Source organism: Colias philodice, chromosome 2, assembly GCF_061535455.1.
Source record: "Colias philodice isolate Cphi_HAF_F1 chromosome 2, ilColPhil1 Martin Lab GWU primary, whole genome shotgun sequence".
In the NCBI taxonomy this organism is placed as follows: domain Eukaryota; kingdom Metazoa; phylum Arthropoda; class Insecta; order Lepidoptera; family Pieridae; genus Colias; species Colias philodice.
In genome coordinates, this window is record NC_143087.1 from 7,404,993 (window position 1) to 7,420,484 (window position 15,492).

A 15,492-nucleotide genomic window follows, 5' to 3' on the forward strand; every position below is an offset into this window, starting at 1 on the left:
CCTTACCTCGAAAACGCCAGTGCTTACAGTAGAATATGGCAGCGATTAATGACGTCATATATTTCCCTAGGGTACTGCGGCAGTATACTGGCAGTCTATAACGGAACGAATTTTTCTACAGTGATAGCACTGTCCAGTGCTTGCAGTGCATATCGGAAGACACCTCAGAGCAATAAACCTATAGAGTACTTGTATCGAGCGTATACAATTTACATATATTTGTTTCTCTCTATCTAAAGAAAACGTCGTATGAAATAATGAGATAGCTATAGACTACAAGCTACGTTTCAACATAGTCATGGCACCATTTTTACTATAGGTACGTATTTAGATATATAGAAGGTGATAGTGATGGGATGTGCTTCAATCGATAAAATCGTGAATGCATTTTGCATTTACGATTTCGTGAAATAATAAATAATAAAAAAAAAAAACAAAATTAATCATTAATTTCAGTTGAATACATTATTTGTTTAATCCTACGAATATAATAAATGCGAAATTATGCGAGAATGGATAACTTTCTCTTTCACTGCTGAACCGATTACAATGAAATTTTGTACATACACACATAGGATAGGTTTTATACCGGAAATCCCACGTGAACGGGAACTGTGCGGGATTTTCTTTAAAAACGCGGGCGGAAAGCTAGTATATTTTAAAATAAATTTTAAAACTTGAAAAGTAACTAATTTAAAATAAAGATGGAAATGATGATAAAGTTAAAGGAGTGAGGAGAAAGGCACAGTCAGCATGAATTTTAACAAGTTCATACAGTCTTAAAGAAAACATTTTCCTTACATCCTACTAATAAAGCGAAAGTTTGTGAGGATGGATGTTTGTTACTCTTTCACGCAAATACTACTAAACCGATTAAAATGAAATTTGGAAAAATTACTTTTGATCCCGTAAATCCCACAGGAATGGGAACTATGCGGGTTTTTCTTTGAAAACGCATGTATATTAAGTATGTATTTCAATAGTAGTTTCTCATCTATGAGAACTGTCATTTAATCAACCGTTTAATTTTCACATAGTTACACATTTAAAGTAAATGTGTAAAAAAATTTCCAAATAAAAATTCACTCACACACAAATGTATTTATTAACTAAAGGAACAAAAAAAACGTAAGCGTAAGATTGCACAATTCTTCTAGAGTATCCATCTTGATAACACGCAGGCTCGAAATGCAGTGAACACAATCTAGCAAATTTCGACGGCGTCCAATCTACACGCCTCATGTTTTATACCCATTTTTTAATTACCTCTGGAAATCTAAAACAAAATGAATTTATTAATAATCTAAAAGAGAAACAACAAACTAAACAGATAAGTCAAATAAAACAACCACGTGGTATTTTTTATTTTCCTGCTGTAGAAAATTTACATCTATTATTTGCAACAACAACTACATATAAATCTGATTTATATCAGAAACAAAATAAATAAATCAACGTTAATATGAAATAGATTTTTTGTCATAAATCGATAATATACGCTAGATGTGTTACAACACTACGGTGGTAAACAAAATGCCAAACGTGATAATATTGTGACATTTTTTAAAAATTATTTAATTCTTTTGTATTCCACAACCCCATAAAGTGGGTAAATGTTACAGTTACAACATAAACTTATAAAAAAGCGCTTGATAAAACCTTCAAATAGGGTTAGAACATAAATATTTATCAATTTGCTGAAAATCACTTACCGATGGAAAGATATTTTTTCATTGTTTTCATCCAAAACTCCCATTCGACTAGTAATAGCCGGTAGCTAAACATACAATAGTCATTTTAGCACACTGACAAATAAAAAGAAACACTATAAACTTTATATTTTCTAAATATTTCGTTAAAAACACTTGACGCACTGAGCCCACCAGCTGGTTGGAAAACAAACTGACTGCCGGCGCGCTACGTTTGAAGACAGTGCAGATACTCTATCGCTATCTCAATCTGACTTATGCTGTTATTGACTAAGAGTAAGTAGATTAGAAAATATGTATTTTGTTCTGTCTCAATATCCTTTCGTGTGTTGCGGCCATTTTGCACGGTTTCGCAAACTGTGTAGGCAATTCTGGGTGGTCGCGCGAGAACGGCGCGAGTTATTAAAATGACGATATCTCTAAAATTTTGTAGGGAGCTACTTTGTATAACTAATGTCGTTCGAATCGTTATGAAACAAGCTAATATATAAAAAATATCTTAGTCATAAATTACTTTGCAATAAATAAGTAATTCTAGCTTGAAATCAGGGTGAGCAATTTTTTTTAGTTCATTGTACAAAACTCGTTAAAAATAAATAAATAAACAATTATTCATACAAAAAGGTTTTATTGTATTTACAATAATACATATACAAACTCATTAAACAATAAAAACCATTCATTCCTATACCTTTTTTTTTAAATACAAGGCTTACAAAAACATTAGCCATTCCGAGCGGCCGAGCGCCGGGCAAAAAATAGGGACCGTTAATTATTCTTCAATTCAAGTGGCTTAGGTTATTAACTTATATTAAAGTTCGGTTCTTATACTTGACTACAAAAGAGTTTTGGCTGTAAGAAGTGTTTATTTTACGAGAAATGAAACAACAAAAAAAGCACTTGAAAAAAGTACCTCTTGAACTCGGAGCAATTAACTAGCCTGGAGAAGTAACAATTAATTGAACAATAACGCACTAGTTTGGCCTTTCTAGCTTATGGCAAAATGTCATGCGAAAAAAGAGGACAGATATATGTCAGTTCGACAGTTTGAAATGACATGTAGCCATTTCAATTTGTTTTGATCACCAGTCTGGTGATCATCGCTTGGTTATTTTAATTATTTTTTTTGAAGTGAAAAACGAGTGTTTTAGTTTAATTTTTTATTTTATGAAAAGACAATTGACTAAAGATTACATGGCTTGTGTTGTTTACGGCTGTAAAAGCCGTAGTACTGGGAAATCGGATGAAGATAGGAATTTGTCATTTCACAGGTTAGTGTTTTGATCAATTATTTTGTTAATTGTGTTATAAATAAGTGAATTTACGTTATTTTCATAATCATCTATTTTTTATCTAACCGTAATCATTGAAATGAAATCATAATCAGCTTAGTTTTTAGAAAAAATGCAAAATATAACTTCCATAGTGTTGTGCAATTATCGATACTTGAGTAGGAATGAAGTACTTCATTGATAATGACTGCTTCAAATTAGGAGAAAAAAAGGTATTTAAGTATGGATTTTATTGTTATTTGCAGGTTTCTGGCTTGAGAAAAATTAAAAGATGTTCGGGTTAAAGCTATAGCACAGGGAAAATTGGAAGCCTTCAAAACATTCTCGGCTTTGTTCAAATCATTTCGAATCAGACGGGAAGAAAAGTAAAGTGCTTTGCAGAGATGCTGTGCCACAAGTTTACGGTGGCATCTATTTTAAATAATAAATATTGTAATTTGGTAATTAAGTATCGAATTAAAATGTTGTAAAAAAAAATTAAATGTTTATTTGTTTTATTTGAAGAAATTTATTTTAAACTAGAGGTGCCCCGCGTGTTCTCTGGGAACAAACAAACAATTTTTTCCCGTGGGAATGAGTTATTTTCCCGCGGTAAATTGTAGCCTATATGTTATTCTGATGTTTAAACTATAAATTAAAATTTAATTGTAAAGTTTCATAAAAACTCATTCAGTAGTTTTTACGTGAAAGAGTATCAAATGTCCATTCTTATATATTTTCGCTTCTATAATATTAGTAGGATACAATTATTGATTTGTAAAATGATCAACCAGGTGGAAGTCAGATTCGCGCACGAAGGGTTCCGTATAATTCTATGAATGAATCTATGAAAACAGGAAAAAATACGTACCTTTTCACGAAACCATAAAAAAAACCTAAACCGAAATACCTAATAATATTTTTTTATAAATACCACTACCATACAATGCAAGGCAGTCAGTACGCATCGTAAATGAATAATTCCAAATAGATTCGTGTAAATTATCTTCAAGCAATTTTATAACTCAATTTTTTTATTTATCGATATTTTAGTATTCGATAAATTTGTGGCAAGCACTACCTTTTTAGAACAAAAAGTGGCTACATGTGGATTTGAATGCCAAGCCGATAACAGTGTGTTGTCTCTTTCTATCGCACTAATTAGGGTATTGAATAAAAGAGAGCCACTATATAAGAAACGTTCAATTAATTGTTACTTCTCCAGGCTTGTTAATTCCTCCGAGCTCTTGAACTTTGGATACCTGACAGGATGAATTCTGTTACATTTATTTGATGACAGATGTCATGATAAAGCATAGTGTTCATTTACAAATCGTTCAAAACATTAAAAGACACATGATGCCTTTGTAAAACATTCCTAAAATCGATGACTAAACCCAATGACGCTGTCGTCGATGCGCGCGAATTCGAGACTGTGGACGGTAACTTTTTAAAGCGCTAGAGCCGCTCGTAGCTACGTTTTTGTTATTTAAACATGTGGATGTATGCCATCCTTGTTCTTCTCTTGATATTTTGTGTTAGTTTGAGTAGGAAAGATATAGTTTACGATATACAATTGTAAAAAATACGTCAGAAGGTACGTCACGGTATAATCAATCTCCAGGAGCGGGGTACACAGATGGAATACTTTTGACATCGATCTCCTGGAGATTGTCAACAGACGAGGGGTTATAAGAACTCTATAGGTTTTTTCCTCTGAGGAAGACACCCATAAAAAATTGTGGGGTAAATAAAAATATATCTGTGGTCTACTAGTCTTTAATAATCATAGTTAATCTGTCTAGTCACTGTCATTGTCATTTGTCATAATTCTATCCGTTTCTGTTTACACAACCACAAGTAGACCGGGAGATACTGACACAAAATTTCGAGTCATTTGTAACAGGATGGCGGTTCTACAGGGGTCTTAGTACGCAATGACAAAAAGAAAAACGATGGCGTGAACGCTGGTACCGGCGGCTTAGTCGCGTGGGCGTTAGTCGAACTCGTCGGAAAATAGCGAAAGTCAAACGATTTGTAACAGTATGGCACTTATTTTTCCTGTAAGTTTGAGGATCAACAAATATAAATACAAAATTTCAAAGATCTATGTGTTGGAAATCTTCACTTATATAAATGAATAATAAATTAAGTTTTCAAGTATGACAGCACTTTTTCCCCCTACTAGAAGTATGGCAAATATAATAATGGTCACATTTTATCAAATACTCTCCAAAAATCCAAAAGCAATACTGGTACAAAAAGTTTGGCGAAATAAAAATTTTTTGCAGATTTTCGGCGGTATGGCGACCATTTGGAATCGTCCGAAAAGTATGGCATGGCGATTTTCGTAAATGGCTGCACGACGATAGTTACCTGTGCAAAAGTTAGCCTGGTACAAATGGTTGAATGATTGTTTTATTTAAATCAACACATTCGCATCGGTATGGCGGGCTGTAAGTCACACCGGAAAAGTATGGCATGACACTACCGCCTACTACTTTTTTATGGGCTATCGGTAAATTCTAAAATTTTTGTGTTACAAATCGTTTGACTTTCGCTATTTTTCCGACGAGTTCGACAAACGCCCACGCGACTAAGCCACCGGTACCAGCGTTCACACCATCATTTTTCTTTTTGTCATTGCGTACTAAGACCCCTGTAGAACCGCCATCCTTGTTACAAATGACTCGAAATTTTGTGTCAGTATCTCCCGGTCTAAAGTGTCAAGTACTGTGTTTATTTTCCGTAGAGTGAGATGGTTCATTCTCACTCTACGTTATTTTCGTTTCGGAGATATTTTAGCTTTTTTATAAATGAAACGTATATTGTTCAAAGTTTCTTCAAACATAAGATTCCTTCTAAATCTTTTAATGTGTTTTATTTTATAACTCCAGCCTAAGATAGCACTGTTATTATTTAACCGGTTTCCCAGTTAAAATTTAATATTCCATGCTTCTATAAAATTACAAATTTGGACAGAGAGATAATTAATTCATCTGTTCTTTTCATACACTGGTTAACCATTCTCACCTGCCTTGATATAATAATTATTATTTTTTAATTATAAAAATCAGAAATATTAATATTATGAGTTATAACAAATTAATCTGTAATTTAATAATAAGTACTCAGTTAATCATTACAAGTTTTTGCTTTGATAAAAATGGATATGTTGCTTATTGCCCATGTATGGGTAAGTTTTCATGAACGCATTGAATAATTAAATATTTTGAATATAATTAACTGTCTTATTATAAATATTTTTTCTTGTTTCAGGTCGTTTTGGAAATCAAGCAGATCACTTTTTGGGTGCATTACAATTTAGTAAAGGTTTAAATAGAACTTTAATTTTACCCCCATGGGTTGAATACAGATATGGAGAAATTAAGTCTTTACAAATCCCTTTTGATACATATTTTGATATTGAATCATTACAATCTTATCACAAAGTAATTAGTATGGAAAAATTTATGCATGATTTTGCTGTCGATATTTGGCCACCAAATAAAAGAATTGCATTTTGCTACACCCAAAGAATTGGTGATTTAGAAAAAAGTTGCAATGCAAAATCTGGAAATCCATTTGGGCCATTTTGGGATACTTTTAATATAGATTTTGTTGGGTCGGAATTTTATGGACCTTTGAATTATGATGCCCATAACAAAATTATGATGGAGAAATGGGCAAACAAGTACAATCCTCAAGACTGGCCCGTGCTTGCCTTCACAGGTATATTTTTTACATTAAAGTAATAAATATTCAATTACAGATTATTTAAAAAAATATTTATTTAGAGAAAAATTTTGAAATTACTGAAGGCAATTTGACATCTATACTGTTTTACTTTGCAGGAGCCCCTGCCAGTTTTCCTGTGCAAGCAGAAAATGTTCATTTACAAATGTATGTTAAATGGAACTCTAATATGCTTCATAGAGCTAAAGCATTTATAAAGAAAAATATGGGTGGTGGTGGTTTCTTAGGTATTCATTTAAGAAACGGCCAAGATTGGGTAAAAGCTTGTGAACATGTAAAGAATAGCCCTAAATTATTTTCTGCTCCACAATGCATTGGTTATAACAATGAAAGAGGGATGCTCACAGCATCTATGTGTCTTCCCAAAAAGAAAGAAATTATTAAGTAAGTAGCCATAACATCATTATTATGAATTTTAATAATGTCATAGCTTTGCATCATTTAATATTTTTAAATATTTATTTTCAAAATACAAAGAATATAATAATTTGATCATGCCTATTGGCTAAGCCTATTGGTATCTATTGGCATATTTATTCATACTTCAACTATATTGTCATTTATGAGGAAAAGTAGTATCATTTTAAAAAATTAATTGTTACAGGCAAGTGAAGCGTGCACTGAAAAAACTAAATGATATTAAGTATATCTTTGTTGCATCTGATTCAAATCACATGATAGAAGATTTCAATGATGCCCTGAAAGATTTTCATATTACCACGTTGAGATTTACACCAAATGATCCACATATGGATTTGTGTATCTTAGGACAAGCTAATTATTTTATTGGAAACTGTGTTTCTTCATTTACAGCATTCGTAAAGAGGGAAAGAGATTCTAAAGGATTACCATCAGAATTTTGGTCCTTTCCAAGTCGTAAAAAAAATAAACATGATGAACTTTGATTAGATTATATAGTTAGTACATTTAGGATACAAATTTGTCATAATAAAATTGTTTAACAAAGTGTTCTATCACAATTTAAAATTCATACAGTTTGGGAAACATCTTTGCCTCAGAAGGTGTCACTGGTCACGGCATCTGTAGAGTAATTTCTTATTATAATTTGTCAGTCAAGTGTAAGGGTTCAAGGGTTATCAAAAAAGAAATGTAGTCTTAATCATCAATCTCAAGAAATTTATTCACAAGTATCCAATAGGTACAGTTCGATTCAAACTTAATGGCGCGGCGGTTCGGATGTTAGGTGCACCGTGCAGGTGCGAGTGCGGGTGCGCACAGCGTCCCTTAAATTATAAACAGACGTTCGAACTGGTGCGACCGGACCACCGTACTCGTGCGGTGCGATCGACTCGCCACACGACCGCACCGCACCTTGGGTTGCCAGTATTTGATTTAAGGGTTAACAGCATCAAAAATACGAGTTTTAGTTATTTTTTACGGGAGATAATTAAAACAGCAATGTTAAATAGAGAAAATTTATTTTTGGCATTTATATTTGCTGTTGGAAGAAACAGCTTTTAATAGCTCTTCATTTTCTAAAGCGAATGTATAAAAATCTTTGCACGATAATTTAAAATTACATTTAATTAATTTGCAGCTTCGCCTTTACAGTTTCAATATTCAATCGGTTTCGGCTATCCGTCCAGGCATTGCCGCACAAAGAAAATATTCTTTGTTTAAAAATTATGATTAAATTTACGATTTTTAAAAAAACATTTAAAATATTGGAATTTTCGCGACCGACTGAGCTAAATAAATTCGTATAAAAAAATAGATACACTAGTGACTATATAATTTATTACGTTGCTAATATATGAAGTGATTAAAGGCGCAAATTATCCCTTTTTGAAATTTTCTATATTGTCGATAGAGGCGAAAGTATTGTAATTTTTACTGATTTTCGTTTTTATTTTTTTATATTATATGCAGGCGTTAGTAGAAGCTCTGTTTAGTACCAAAAGAAACCTTGAACTGAGTTCTACATGTGACAAAAATACCACATTCTAGCCATGAAGTTATTACGAGATATAGATTTTCAAAGAATGTCAGGGTTGTCCCTAGTAAACAAAATTATATAATATATCATCTATCTATTACCAAGTTTTTGTTTATGTTTTAGTCGTTAGTTATAGTCGATATTTCAATATATTATTATATGTAGGTACATAATCTTTATATGTAATAAATTAACTGAACAAAAAAATATCTTAGATTTATAAGACAATTCAATAATATCAAATTAATACAAATTAATCTCCTTTTTTTGTGAATATTTCGAGCATTGATCATAGTAATCTCATTAAAAGTCAAACCGAATTCCTTGAAAATCTATTTCTCGTAATAAATTCGTGGTTAGAATGTTGTATTTTTTTCACATGTAGACCTCAGTTCAAGGCTTCTTTTGGTACAAGTACAAGTACAAGTTACAACCATTGAAAAGAAGAAAACGAAGAGAAAAGAATGGGCAAAATTATATTTAAAAGACAGGGATTCATTCAGACATATGCAGTCATATCATAAATCTTTGTAGAGTTCTAAAATTTATATTATTAATCTTTTTTCAGTATTAGCCACGTCATCCGACGCCATCGCCATTGATAACGATCGACCGACGTCCGTTTTGTTTGGCGGTAGAACTATGACTAAAGCTGTAATAAGTATATAGTCTATTGGTGGCAGTACACATTGGGCCAACGTGTTGGGCCAACGGGTTGGGCCAACGTGTAGAGAGCCACTTGGCGGTATGTTGGCTTCATTAGCATAATTGGCGCCAATATTGGCAGGCCAACCGAATGTTGTCGGTTTTTTGTGCACACATCAAAGGATCTTGGCGCGCTCCACAAACAGCGTTCACACGTTGGTGTCTTGTTCAGTTTGTTGTTACTCGTCAGCGGAGACAGTATCGTTGCACGTCAATGAAATTTACGTTTAACCATGTTCCGATAGCGATGGCGGCGCCGAGGTTTTACAATTCGTAGATTTGTATCGACATGAAGGAATAATTTGGAATCCACGGCATGAACTACACAAAAATAAAACCATATGACTCAATAAATTAGATATTCTATTTTCTATTTATTATATTATTCTAGATGTTTTTCTTATCTAACTTTCATACAATTCGATACAAAAATGAATATATTTATAAAATGAGTAAAATAGTATTAAAAAGTTACTTGTTCTTAAAAATTAAATAACAATATACAATGAGCATGATTTTGATCAAATTGTGCTTTATTACATAAATAATATTATCATTTAATAAAATAATATCTAAAATCTAATCTTTAAAGTTTCGTTTTATAGGTAGTTAAAATTAAATTAAATGTAAAATGTACACATTTTAAACATTTGAAAAAATCTAAACATAATAATGTTTTATTTATACAGTTATAAAAAAAGGACAATAGAGATTGGAAAATGGTATCATCGCAGACGGAAGAGTACACTCATTGTTATTGATGCACATGTACGTAATAATTAAACGCACTGTATATAAATAAATTGCCGCGGCTGCAAGAACTTCTACGGACTAGGTCCATCTTTGAAGCGCCAATGCAGAATGATCAGTACGCCAATGTGTGAACAGGAATCTTGATATCCTTCATTTTTTCCCAACACGTTGGCCCAACGCCTTGGCCCCATGTGTACTGCCGCTATATGACTAATGCGCTGTCCGGTGCGATCGCCCGTCCACACGCGCGAATTTGGTACGGTCCGCACCAAGTTCGGATGAAAAAACCATCGAACCAACCGTACCGTCAATAATAATAATTATGTCCGGCGGACCACTGTACACATGATCGAATATGGTCCGGAGCGCACCAAGGTCACGGTGCGGTCCGTACCAAATTCGAACGTCTGTTTATAACTTTACGTCCCGCTAATACCTAAAATTGTTTGATCGTACAATGCTCGGAGCCGCCATTAAGTTTGAATCGTACTGTATCTTTGAATGACATATGTTGCACTGCCAGGAAGCTGCCAGGTATCAAAATCGAGAGATCGAGGAAGGCTATATCTTCGTTCTCATCATGCAAAGCCCAATAGGAGCGGAGCAATTCGGTTAAAATCGCGGGGCAAAGCTACTCTGTTAAATATTTACAGTATACAGTATACACCGTGGTATACACAGACGCGTCGCGTCAGTGTTCGAGCCGGTGTAATACGAACGAACGATAGACGAGTTGGTGGCGACCGCGATCACCTGGCCTCCATATTGCCTGCTATGGCCGTATACGAAGTACATTCGTTAGCCCCTGTGGTTAGCCCACTGTATGATTTTGAACTATGACGTATTATATAATCTGTGCTATAATGCAGTAGGTACATAATATACAAAGAGTAAAGTTAAAAGGGGATAATATAATTACATTTTGCCACCTACTGCCAACAGAATGACTGTTTTTGTGGTTTTGAGTGTGATATCTCATAAGTCTACATTAAATTTTTAAATTATGGTAAAACCTTATGATTGTTTTTTTTTTCTCCTACACTAAACCCTAATCATAATTTTTCGATCTGTACTAGGGTGGGAATTATAATAAAAATAATAAAAATACTTTATTGTACACACAGAATGAGGTTCACAGATAGACAATAAAAAACAGCAAAAGAGGTTAAGGTACAGTAGGCGGTCTTATCGCTCATGAGCGATTTCTTCCAGACAACCAAAAAGCAAAGGAGAGCTGAGAAGTAGGAGAGTAGGCGTGGTACAACAGTGAAAGTTCATAACATGTACATATATTATACTTTATTAGCGGATTATACTCATTCATTATTAATCTACCTTGGGACATAGATACCTTCTCTTCACCTCTCTTCAGGCACCGATCGCGTCCTTGCTATAGTCGATAACACGTGAACCGAAGGTCCTGGGTTCCGTTCCCGGAAGAGACTAACAAAACATGTCTCGGACTGACACGATACAGATAACTGATAACCATCTTTCCGTAAAGAAAACTGATCAGTGAAACACATGTGTGTTGCATGTTTCAATACCAATTATAGGTGAAGACCCATGTCCCCTAGTGGGGTAAGGGACAGATGTATTATACATCCGTTTCACTGATCGATTTTCTTTAGGGACAAGAAGGTGATCAGCTTTCTGTGTCCTACCAGACCGAGCCATTTTTTTCTTCGTCTCCACCGGGAATCGAACCCAGGACCTCTCGGTGCTACGCTCACGCGTCATCCATTGTACCAAGGAGGCGGTCAAATTAAAAATATCAATACACCGATAGGTTGACGATATTTTAATTGTTTACCAAACGGTGAATGCGGTGCGCTACCATACTATTTTAATTAGGGACACAAAAAAAAATCGCGAGTTTACAAACCCTGATCAAAACATCGGAAATGCGTGCGTTTGTAAATTTATGTGCAACATTTTTTCAGAACTACGATTAAACTTGTGCGTGTAAAGCCTTAAAATTATTTGTTACAATTCTTACAAACTTTCTCATCTTAGATACTAAATAAACTGAAGAGTTTGTTAGGTTGGTTGAACGCGCTAATACCAAGAAAAAATTACAACCCTCGGAGCACAGCTTGTTTATAATATTAGTGGAATCTTTTCTTATAATTTTTATGCCCTTTTATGTTAATATTTATGTTTACTTTCACTTAAACACGAAATTCAATTGGGGAGATTTTATTTAAAATCTTGAAAAATAGGATGAGATCTTAACAATTATTTGCTAAGCCTGCATTGTGCATTGAGTGGAAATAGGAGCAGATAAATAATGAATTAGAGAGTTGCTTAAAATAATTTATTTAAGCTTTTACAGCATACACTCTAGGTGGAAACAGGGACTTCTTTCTGATTTCTTTCCTTGTCTTTAGTTTTGCTTCATGTTTGGTTAAAGCCTTGCGCATAGCACGTGTCTTCTTGGGCCTTAAATCTAGAGGCTTGTACTTCTTGTTTTTGTAATGGTTACGTAGGTTAACCTTCATCTTTTGGTGATATACGATGTAAACACGTGCAATCGCCTTGCGTACCACCCGTCTGGAAAATAATATAATATTTTTTGCATTATATTTTCTGGTAATAAGCAGATGATACATTTTTGCAAAAATTTGTAAAATCATGATACTTTCTCACAAAGTTAGTTGATATTTCTAATTATTAATAGTAACAATTTTTAATGTTATTTAGTTAATATTAGTTAATATCTATTGGATATTAAAGTAAAAGACAGTTATAGAAAACTAGTTTTTCATGGACATAGACATAAGAAAACTCGCATTGTTATAATAACTATTCTATATACTTTCTCAGGTCTCAATTAATTATTTTGACTAAATGAGGTCCGATGGTGGTGGTTAGGGATTATGATAAGCAAAAGACAAAGGCAAGAATTTCTTTAGTTTAGTAGTATCTACATCAGCTACATCATGGCAAAGTATTATCAAACTCAATTCAGTTGATTTAGTGTGAAGTCCTTACATTATTTCTTCACTAAAAATTCCACAACTTTTTCAGTGTTTTAAAAAATATATTAGTAGATATATACTTCCAGAAATAACCCTACATAATATAAGCTAAAAACATACAAAAATAGAAACTTAATATTAGTAAGTATAATGAATTACAATCAATGACCATCAATACCACGAGCCCTTAAAAGGGGTGATAGACGTGAGAGTAAGTACGCGAACTTGTGGCTCGACAACCTTTTTCGCTCGTGTATCACCCCAAGTACGCGTACTTAAAAACCGTCGAGTAAGTTCGTTGACGATCCAACATGTTTGAAATTTTACTCGTAGCTCGCCTTCGCTCGCATGTCTGTCACCGCCGCGACCCGCGAGCCTAGCCTGTCTAGCTATAATAGGTGTTACTAAGTACAAAAGTTAATCATATAACGGCTCAGGCATCCTTAAATAATTAGTGTAATTACGCAAGTCTTCATTCTCTTCACGTAACTCCACCAAATTTACATGGGATAAACTGGCTTACAAAATATACTTTTGTAAGCCAGTTTTTCACCCACTTTTGCTGATTTCGTTTTGTTCTTTTAGTTTTATGAAAATAATTTAATATAATTAATATGAATGAATATAATATAATTGAATATTGGCGAAGGTATCTTTGAATCACGCCAAGGAAGTTTCACTCCTGACGCGTGGGCTCGGAGCACACGCTCTTTTTTTGTAAAGTACCCTCAAAATATAATAGTAAAAACGAAAATGTCCTTCAATTTTTGAACATTTGTTTTGTTAGAATGCTATTTTCTTAAAAACCGAGTAAGTACGCGAACTTTAAAACCGCGATTTTAAAGTTCGTACGTCTATCAGCCCTTTAACACTTAGGTATTAATATTTAATTATTTTTGATTACTTACATTTTGGACAATTTGGAAGCAACTCCACCAGTTACTTTAGCAACTCGAAGATTGGTCAACTCTGTTTTCAACTCTTCTAGTTGTTTGAAGAGTTCTTTCTTGTCCTTGGTACGCAACTCTGAACACTTCACTTTCCCCTAAAATAACATATAAATTAAAATTATAACTAATTACACATCGAGTTAGCCGAAATGGGGTTATGTTGATGCCTGAACTCTTAAAATATAGTTGAACTTAGAGCAATTTAATATTAGATATACAATTTATGACAATAATTAGATATAAAGTAATAAACACATAAATGTAATAAAATTCAAACATCGCACAAAGAGACAAGCTATAGCTTTTATATGAAAATCGTATGGTAAAGTTTTAAGAGGTTTAATGCATAGAGCCGGTAAAATATGTATACTACTTCAAATCTTAATATAAAAATATTAATATCGTTGGCACTGCAAAATATGGTATACTATGATTCATAAAATATAATAAGATTTATTAAAAAGTTTAAACCAACCATTTTGGAACACCTTTAGCTACAATGTTTTGACATAAAAGAAATATGGAACCAAGTTTTTGACAATGACAAATGTCATGTTATTTTTTCAGATTTCTCTAGGTCTGGATAACTTAACTTTTTGACATTGTAGTAAAAGAGAACATTGATAAACCAATGCAAACTTAGCCCCCTTAGATCATTAACCATCAATGGAATTTTGGGTCGAAAATGACCTTGATCGATAGGTCTCCGTTAGGTCCTTTAAGGTCCCACAATTTTTTCGTTAAGTCCCCTTTATTTTTTTATAAATATATTTTTTTTTAATTTTGGGTATAAAAAAATTACACTTTAGCACCTCATCCATAGCAAAATTGGCGAATTTTATCAAAATCGTATTCTTTACCGTTATGTCCGTATAGGTCCATCATTGAAATTGTTAAATTATTTATTTTATTAAAATTATAAAATAATTAAAACCTGCGCATGCGCCTTAGAGCGTTTTCACATTATCCGATCCGATATCGGATATCGGAAGCCGATAGCCGATATCCGATATCGGAGGGAAGTAAAATGTATGAAATATGTACCTGTCTTTCACATTGTCCGGTCCGATATCGGATATCGGAGCCGACACCGATATTCCCATAGCTATCGGACGATAATGTTCAGTGTTGCCAACTCAATTTTCGAAAAGGCAGTATACCAATAGCAAAAAAGCACTAGTTTGTGTATTTTCAGTCTTATAGGGCGCTCAATCTTTAAAAAAATTCTTTGCTTTTAACTTAAAACCCTTTCTATTAAAAGAAACCTTTTTTTATTAAGAAAACACACATTTAAGTATTTATAGGCATTTAAAATACGATTTATACGGCAGGTAATTTTATTTGCCGTATTAAAATATACGACAATTGGCTGAACTGAAGTAAACAAAAATATATTGCGTTCTTAAATTC

The 15,492-nt window shown here is 33.3% G+C and overlaps 2 protein-coding genes across 2 annotated transcripts; one reads left to right on the top strand and one right to left on the bottom strand.

Moving 5' to 3' along the window:
• The first annotated feature begins 5,765 nt into the window (after positions 1 to 5,765).
• O-fut1 (O-fucosyltransferase 1) lies at positions 5,766 to 7,679 on the top strand. Its single transcript, XM_089705732.1, has 4 exons — positions 5,766 to 6,176; positions 6,260 to 6,712; positions 6,835 to 7,120; positions 7,341 to 7,679. Exons 1-4 carry the CDS (start codon positions 6,071 to 6,073, stop codon positions 7,639 to 7,641), a joined length of 1,146 nt encoding a protein of 381 aa, XP_089561858.1. The 5' UTR covers positions 5,766 to 6,070; the 3' UTR covers positions 7,642 to 7,679.
• A 4,774-nt stretch (positions 7,680 to 12,453) lies between these two features.
• Positions 12,454 to 14,664, bottom strand: RpL35 (Ribosomal protein L35). Its single transcript, XM_089706263.1, has 3 exons — positions 14,558 to 14,664; positions 14,041 to 14,177; positions 12,454 to 12,704 (listed from the first exon to the last, which is right to left on the bottom strand). The coding sequence occupies exons 1-3, from the start codon at positions 14,558 to 14,560 to the stop codon at positions 12,473 to 12,475; spliced, it is 372 nt and encodes a 123-aa protein (XP_089562389.1). The 5' UTR covers positions 14,561 to 14,664; the 3' UTR covers positions 12,454 to 12,472.
• Between the last annotated feature and the right edge of the window lie 828 nt (positions 14,665 to 15,492).

Bases quoted from the DNA above. Each gene is read 5' to 3' on its own strand.
- O-fut1 (XM_089705732.1), top strand. From the start codon at position 6,071: ATGAGTTATAACAAATTAATCTGTAATTTAATAATAAGTACTCAGTTA. The intron at 6,177-6,259 runs GTAAGTTTTCAT...TTCTTGTTTCAG, and splicing joins TGCTTATTGCCCATGTATGG to GTCGTTTTGGAAATCAAGCA. The intron at 6,713-6,834 runs GTATATTTTTTA...TTTACTTTGCAG, and splicing joins GCCCGTGCTTGCCTTCACAG to GAGCCCCTGCCAGTTTTCCT.
- RpL35 (XM_089706263.1), bottom strand. The intron at 12,705-14,040 runs GTAAGTAATCAA...ATTATTTTCCAG, and splicing joins GCTTCCAAATTGTCCAAAAT to ACGGGTGGTACGCAAGGCGA.